General features: G+C 42.3%; 1 protein-coding gene across 1 annotated transcript in view; it reads right to left on the bottom strand.

The window, feature by feature from the left end:
• LOC111974582 (transcription factor COE2) overlaps nucleotides 1-7,431 on the bottom strand; it is a 44,125-nt gene extending 36,694 nt beyond the window's left edge. Inside the window, 6 exon segments of the mRNA XM_070447042.1 lie at nucleotides 99-172; nucleotides 302-357; nucleotides 1,490-1,553; nucleotides 3,735-3,751; nucleotides 3,754-3,890; nucleotides 6,757-7,431. Of these exon segments, the coding sequence (XP_070303143.1) occupies nucleotides 99-172; nucleotides 302-357; nucleotides 1,490-1,553; nucleotides 3,735-3,751; nucleotides 3,754-3,890; nucleotides 6,757-6,890 (482 nt within the window). The 5' untranslated portion in view covers nucleotides 6,891-7,431.

Below are 7,431 nucleotides of genomic sequence, written 5' to 3'. Positions count from 1 at the left end.
TGTGTGTGTGTGTGTGTGTGTGTGTGTGTGTGTGTGTGTGTGTGTGTGTGTGTGTGTGTGTGTGTGTGTGTGTGTGTGTGTGTGTGTATGTGTATCACCTGCACATAACCTCGTGAGTGAGCAGAACACGGCACATTTCAGGATTCTTGTTCTGTCCCTCATATGCTATGGGCTGAGAGAGAGGGAGATCGAGTGATGGGGGAATTAGATGGGGGAATTAGATTTCATGTGCAATCAATCAAGCTGTAATCAGGAGTTCCACAGCAGGCTAAATCCAGTCAAGGCAAACAGGGCTCCTTACCTGTTTAGTGACTGAGTCAATAAGTCGTGCATAAAGATCCTGTTCCGTACGAACCCCTGCACACAGACACATACACAATCAGTAAAGGAAACTAAACTAGACTCATCTCACAACGACAACCTAATCCTGAAGGCATGTGATATGAGTGTTTTAGAAGGGACATTTATATGATTCCCAGAATGGCCATTCCCTGGGTCATCCATAAAGGTCAGGTGAGGAGCAGTGGAGGGCTTTAGGAGCTCTGGGATCTGACAGAGAACCTCCCAGCATGCTTTTAGAAAACACCTGAACCTTTGGTCTCTGGGTGCTTCAAARCTACTGGTTTTACTTCCTTGAAAGCTGCCGTCGATGTAATGAATTGYGTCTGAAGAGCACCACGTTTTATCAGAGGGATTTATTATGAAGCCTATGCAGAATACTGCTTTTRAAACGGGTTCCTTTCATCAAAGTCTCAATCTGCAGGCCTTTGGTATGGCTTGGGGGAAGGGGAAGGGAAACGGAGGGTGTAGAGGCAGGCATGTGTGTACAGTGTACAGTGTACAGTRTATGTGTATGAGTGTGTATGGTGGGGGTCTTTCTGGTACATGTCTTTTATCTCCTCTCCCATGGGTGCCACGGCGATGGCAGAGGAGGGGGAGTGGAGGCTAATGGGAACCAGAAATCTCTTTGCATATCCCTTGTCTGATGTTGTAACACCCTGTGGGGCACTGTGTACCTTGTTTCCCTGTTTATGGGCAAGGAAGCAGATCCACACACAACTACATCTGGGGCTCAAAAAACTCCGAAATTGGATGAGTGGATAGATATTTAGAAGAAGGGTGAGGTGGGATGAGAGGCAGAGGAAGTGGCAGGAAGAAGACCACTGGGATAGAGAGGGGGGGGGGGTTCAAGTGGGCTTTTTGCTCTCATATTTGGAACGCATGAGAAGTGGTTATTTCCATATCATGTCCATTCCATGACCATACCATTAAGATGCGGAATAGTGTTTGGTCTGTGGTCCAGTCTCAGGACAACCTGTTCCTCCTCCCACTCTGAAGTGGTCAGACACTAAAATGTCTCTGGGACAAAGAATCAAGAGACATGAAACCACACAGAACATCAATACCCGAGTGGCCACGTTCTCACACTGACATGAATGGGACATGCTGCTATCTGATGCTATGGCTGATGATTTGAAGGTGTACTCACCATTGCTGTAGAGAAGCTGTATCTTGTAGTGCGTGCCGTTGTTGGTCTTTTCTCCCGTCTGCTCCTTAGAATGAGACGACAAACAGACAAACAGACAAACAGACAAACAGACAAACGCACAGATGCAGTCATGCAGTTATAGCACTGGTGAGGGCACAGTTAAGCACAGTTAAGTACATCTGGGCATCACTAAGCACAGTTAAGCAGAGTCAGGCTCCTCTAATCCTGCACTTCATCCTTCCCTGGGAGTGGTGTGAGGATCCCAGGGTTGTAGGCTCAAACCCCCAGATGGGACCCTGCACTGGGCTCCAGAGCTGGGTGCTTAACCTTGAGTTAGCTCCTCTTTTTAGAAGTTCAACTGCAGCACATCTGACGTGAAATCCTAAAGCCGTGGGATCTGTATGATCAAATAAAATAGAGTGTACCCATTATCATGTATGCTATGCAACAGTGAACGTGCACACAAGCTCGCGTGTGTGCGTATGTGTGCATGTGCGCAATGTGTCTGTCTGTGTGCGTAGGCCTACTCTGGATATTCCAGTGAGTGGAAACGACTGTAGTGCTGCGAGAGTGAGCAGCAGTCGACCTTGACAGAGAAACTTCCCTTCCTCCATCCTTTCTTCCCCATGGCTCTACACCACCCTCTTTTATTTTATCCCTCTTTCTTTCCCTTTCCAGTCTCTTGCTAACTGGTCTCAAAGGAATCCTCTCTGGTCCAATAACCCAGGGAGCCGTCATCTCTGAGCAAAAAGAGAGGAAGACAGAGATAGGGAAAAAGTAAGAGATAAGTGAGGAAGACAGAGCTAGGGAGAAAGTAAGAGATAAGAGAGGAAGACAGAGCTAGGGAGAAAGTAAGAGATACGAGAGGAGGACAGAGCTAGGGAGAAAGTAAGAGATATGAGAGGAAGACAGAGCTAGGAGAAATAAGAGATAAGAGAGGAAGACAGAGCTAGGAGAAAGTAAAGATACGGAGAGGAAGACAGAGCTAGGAAGAAAAGTAAAAGATAAGGAGAGGAAGGAAAATAAATATGAACATATTAAGAGAGATGAGCGAAGGCTTAAGAAACAGGAGAAATGGTACAGTATACATGTAGAGACTGGATACATAATGTTTAGTAAATATCACAGCAAGGAACATTTTATATCTCGTATTCACCCTTCTTACCTCTGAATAACAACAAAACAGATGCCAGGGTTAACGCCTCTGCAGCATCATTATCATTCTGCCTTGACCTGTGCTGTGTGTGGGCGTAGGGGAAAACACTGATAGCCCTCAGACGCCTCGGCATTAGCACTGACACTCTCTCTCTCTCTGTCTTAAAACAAAACCGTGTTTGAACTTCCGTTGACAGGACAGGCCCTCTGTTCTCTTCTCCGCAGGGGGAGAGCTGTACCAGTTTGGACCACAAAGCCTCACACTCCCAGCTCGAGTTTAAACCACAGGCAAAAACCATCCATCAACACTGGCATAAGGCTCCACCATGCAGTGTACCCCTCCCCTGCCCTGGTCCGCTCTCCTGTCTGTCTCTCTTGTTCTCTCAAAACTCTCTCGCTCCTCCTTTCTTTCTCTCCTCCCTCGCTCTCCCTCGTCAATCTGACTGCCACTCTTGCAACCTCTCCCTCTCCTTCTTTTGACCCAATGTCTGACCTGAGGAATGTACCTTCTCCCCCTCCGGAGGATTTAGAATGTGGGGGTGGGGAGGAAAAGAGACTTTGATGATTTGGTCACGGGTAAAAACTTAACAAGAGGCCAGCGTTAATTTGCATGTTTACAAAGTGAGTGACTGTCCCACTAGATGAGTAAGCTGTTAATTAGTTCATTAGGTATCATTTTTCAATCGCTCAGCCATCAGCTCATCTCATTGGGAGGAGGCTTGTAACATGGAGCTGTCAGCTGTTCAATAAGCTCAGCTTATAGGACGGGAAGGTCAAGTTAAACGCCTGTACACTACAGGTTGCATAGAAATGTCCTGCTATGGGTTGTGTAAATGTGTAAATGTGGTCAGCTTAAAGTTTTGCTGCATTTGCTGTAATAGCAGATAAATCTTCATTCTATTTCTGTAGTAAGAGCTGCCACCTTTTCTTCACTCTCTCTTGTAAACTTATGGAAAAGTAACTTGAGACTTGTGATTTGATTTCAATAATAGCGAACACAGAGGACATGCGTAATAAAGAGAAATCCATGGAGAAATATGCACAAATATACTCACACAGTCAACAAACTGAGACAAACAAACACACACACCTTGTCCTGTTCCACAAGTCCACGAAGGAAGTCCTCTCCACCTCTACAGGCTGTCCGTGTCTGTCATAGAGTGCCAGGACGAAGTGGAAGAAGTTGGACTTGCGCAGGTTAGAGGGTGGCTGCTTCTCAAAGTGGGCCCTGAGAGAAGCTACACCACTGTAGAGAGGAGAGGAGAGGAGAGAGAGGAGGAGAGGAGAGGAGAGGAGAGGAGAGGAGAGGAGAGGAGAGGAGAGGAGAGGAGAGGAGAGGAGAGGAGAGGAGAGGAGAGGAGAGGGAAATTCACTTACACTACATCACAATCCTCAGTCACACATAGCAAACACTCTTAAAATCTAATCAAAATCACATTTTATTGGTCACGTACACGTGTTTAGCAGATGTTATTGCGGGTGTAGCAAAATGCTTGTGTYTCTAGCTCAAATAGTGCAGTAATATCTAACAAGTAATATCGAACAATTTCACGACATATACCCAATACACACAAATCTAAGTAAAGGAATGGAATTAAGAATATATAAATATATGGACTAGCAATGTCAGAGGGGCTTAAACTAAGATACAGTAGAATAGAATAGAATACAGKATATACATATGAGATGAGTAATTCAAAATATGTCAACATTATTAAAGTGACTAGTGTTCTATTTATTAAAGAGGCACAGTGATTTCAAGTGCATGTATATAGGCAGCAACCTCTAATGTGCTAGTGATGGCACATTACAACTCCAGTCACTGTTTATKAAGGTGAACTGTATAGACTACAACAGAATCATTCATTTCTAGATTTAACATTGCAACATGAATAGGTCAGGAATGGCAATATGGAGGAAATTTGTTTTGAAAATACTCACTGAACAAACAATGTGGGGAAACCCATTAAAGGAATTATAGACTATTTGATTTAAATGCTTCATTAAGATTGTAAGAATAAACAGCTTATATAGCCTAACTGTATGATGCAATCATCTTATGCTTAATTTTCACAAAAGGTCATTTAGATTATTTGTTAGCAACAATTCAAGAATCRCATTGGGTTCAATGACTAACTTTCTATGCATGACCTACCTGGGAAATCGCGAATTATCGATGGTGGAATGAAATCTAAATGTTGACATGTACCAAAAAATAGCATGAAGTGCTCGCAGTGTTTATGTAATTAATGGGTGGGTCAAAGTTTGACTTGCTCCAAGCGTGAAGGCCTAGAGCTTAATTAACAATGATTGTGTATTGAYGTTTCGCCTCTTACACTGGGTGAGATAAAGGCTGTTTTTTTTTCGACGCTGCAAAATATGAATAAGTTTAAAGGTCTACTGTGAAAGTTATTTTGGYACTCATGTTGATCTTCATCGTTGAYCTTCGAAAAGTGAAAGGAGAAAAGGTCCAAAGTCAGACATAAATGAAAATGTGCTTTTGATAGGATAATTGTGTCTAGCCTCCATGTATCCATTATTGTATCGCTGCATAATTTAGGCTTGGAAGAAGACGGAAAATTCAAATTTTCCTACAGGTTGAGAAGCATCAGAGTACATTCAGGGAAAGTTATATTATATCTGCTATCTGGTGAGTATTATGAAAAGGTGCTATTCATGATGTGACCAATTGAAAAGGGTTTCAATCAACAAATGTGTTTCGGTTGCATAAAATACATGTAAAATAGGAAAAGACTGTGATCGGATTAACGCTCATTTGAAATATCAGTCTTAACCTTATTTAATCGAATACACCAAATTACAGAGGTTTTCAATTTACTACAAAAGTTTGTTCTGTTGCCAAAAAACGGTTTATTTAGGCAAATACACATTTGAAAGTAATGTTAAGCTACCTTGTATGCATGCTTACTTTTTTGCATGTTCTCCTTTGAAAAGAAGGCTACATCATTTATACCAAGGCTATCATAACACCCTGTAGATGTAGCCTACTGGAGTATTTTAACATTATGAATACACAAAAGTTCATTTTAAACCAGTATGAAAAACACTGTCAAAGTTTTGAAAAACTTTTGAATGAGATAATTGTAGACTAATTGATTTTGGGGGAAACAAATGATAATACGAATATGAATTTGTCTACTGATTAATATTTCAGTAGACAGGCCAACATAATTGTATTATTATTATCATTATTATTGTTATTGTTATTATGATTAGGCCTATTATTATTATTTCTGGGCTATTATCATCAACTTAAATCGTCATTATTGGCTATAGGCCTAATATATGGGGATAAGAGAATTTCTGGATGGAGATATAACATCTTTAGTAGATAATTCAACATGGATAAAATAACAGATTCCAACCGTCAAAAGACTTTCATGCGCGTCCTATAGGCCTACAAATCAATACCCAAGAGGTGGAATCCTCACTAAATTAACATTATTCCGGCCCGTGCGGTCACTTTCGTGACAGAATGCGTTTTTGTTTTATTGTTGTGTTTTGTTATATCCCTTTCATGCTGCTTGTGACACTGCCACCACTCGCTATTGACAGCGCGCACCCCGGAAAATCAGGACTCAGTATACAGAAAGCCAGGGATGCTTGAGATAGATTTTTCTACACAATTGTCAACTTTACGCCCGGGCCACTTACTCCCAAAGACAACCTGTTGTTTTTTCGTTTGGATCAAGTCTGGATAAGTTTAGGGTAAATGAGTATCACACAAGAGCCATGAGCATAATCAACAACAATACTTTATATTTGACTGCGTTGCACCACAGGTCACTTTTATAGGCTAGTCTATAGGCTATGTTACGGTGATCTGTGCGCCATCTGGTAGGCTATTTGTCATTTACCTTTATCATTTTTTCCCGAGCATAGCATGCTTTAGGATATAGAAATTGTTGAAACCATGTGCATAATACATTGACTGCTCTTGCATGCTTAAAGAAGTCTAACCTAATCATCCATTAAAGCAATTTCTTATACGTGCGTTAAACTGTTTTATGTTGTGCTTAGTTGCCAATACGAAAGATTCGTGTATTTYGTCAAAATACCACAGGACTTGATAACATGAAGGTGTACTGTACCTTTGCGCTGCCACGTTAGCATCCACAACACCGACATTACGCACCCAGGACCGGACTGGATCCATCTCCTCTCCTAGAGTTCTTTCTTTTAATCCGCTGACGTCTCTTATCAGATGCTCCTGGATCCCGTACATTTAATACACAAATCCAATGGTGTTCTTTTCAGAGTAAACGAGAGAGCAATATCACTTTGGCAAAATAGAACTGGGAGGTACGTTCCAGGATGCTGTTATCGAACACTTGGATGATGATTGAGGCTTCAGAGCTACCCAGGGGAAATAATAGGCTACTGSGTGTCCACTATTCTGTCTTCAAACGTGCTCTTGAAGGAAAACAAGCAATAGATGTATTTTCCCGTGGACTGCAATCATTGTCCACAAACAGGGGATATGTAACGTCAAACGTCGGTTCGACCATAAACAAGGGTCACCTGTTTGGTGGACACGCGCGCACTCCTGGACAGTCTCGTGCACACCGTAGTCTATTCCACAGATATGCATGCACACACACTTCCACACGACAGTTCTAAAATCAGGTGGCAAAATCTTTCTCAAACAAAGTAGCAGAGACCTTTTTCGCTTTGAATGTATGGGCTAAAGAGCTGGCAATAATGCTCCACTTCACTGTCCTGGAGCATGTATGAGTTCCTCTGTCGGGATAGGGTCTGGAGGAGGG

Source organism: Salvelinus sp. IW2-2015, linkage group LG15 (genome assembly GCF_002910315.2).
Source record: "Salvelinus sp. IW2-2015 linkage group LG15, ASM291031v2, whole genome shotgun sequence".
NCBI classification, from domain to species: Eukaryota; Metazoa; Chordata; class Actinopteri; order Salmoniformes; family Salmonidae; genus Salvelinus; species Salvelinus sp. IW2-2015.
This window is presented reverse-complemented; position numbering and strand designations above follow the sequence as displayed.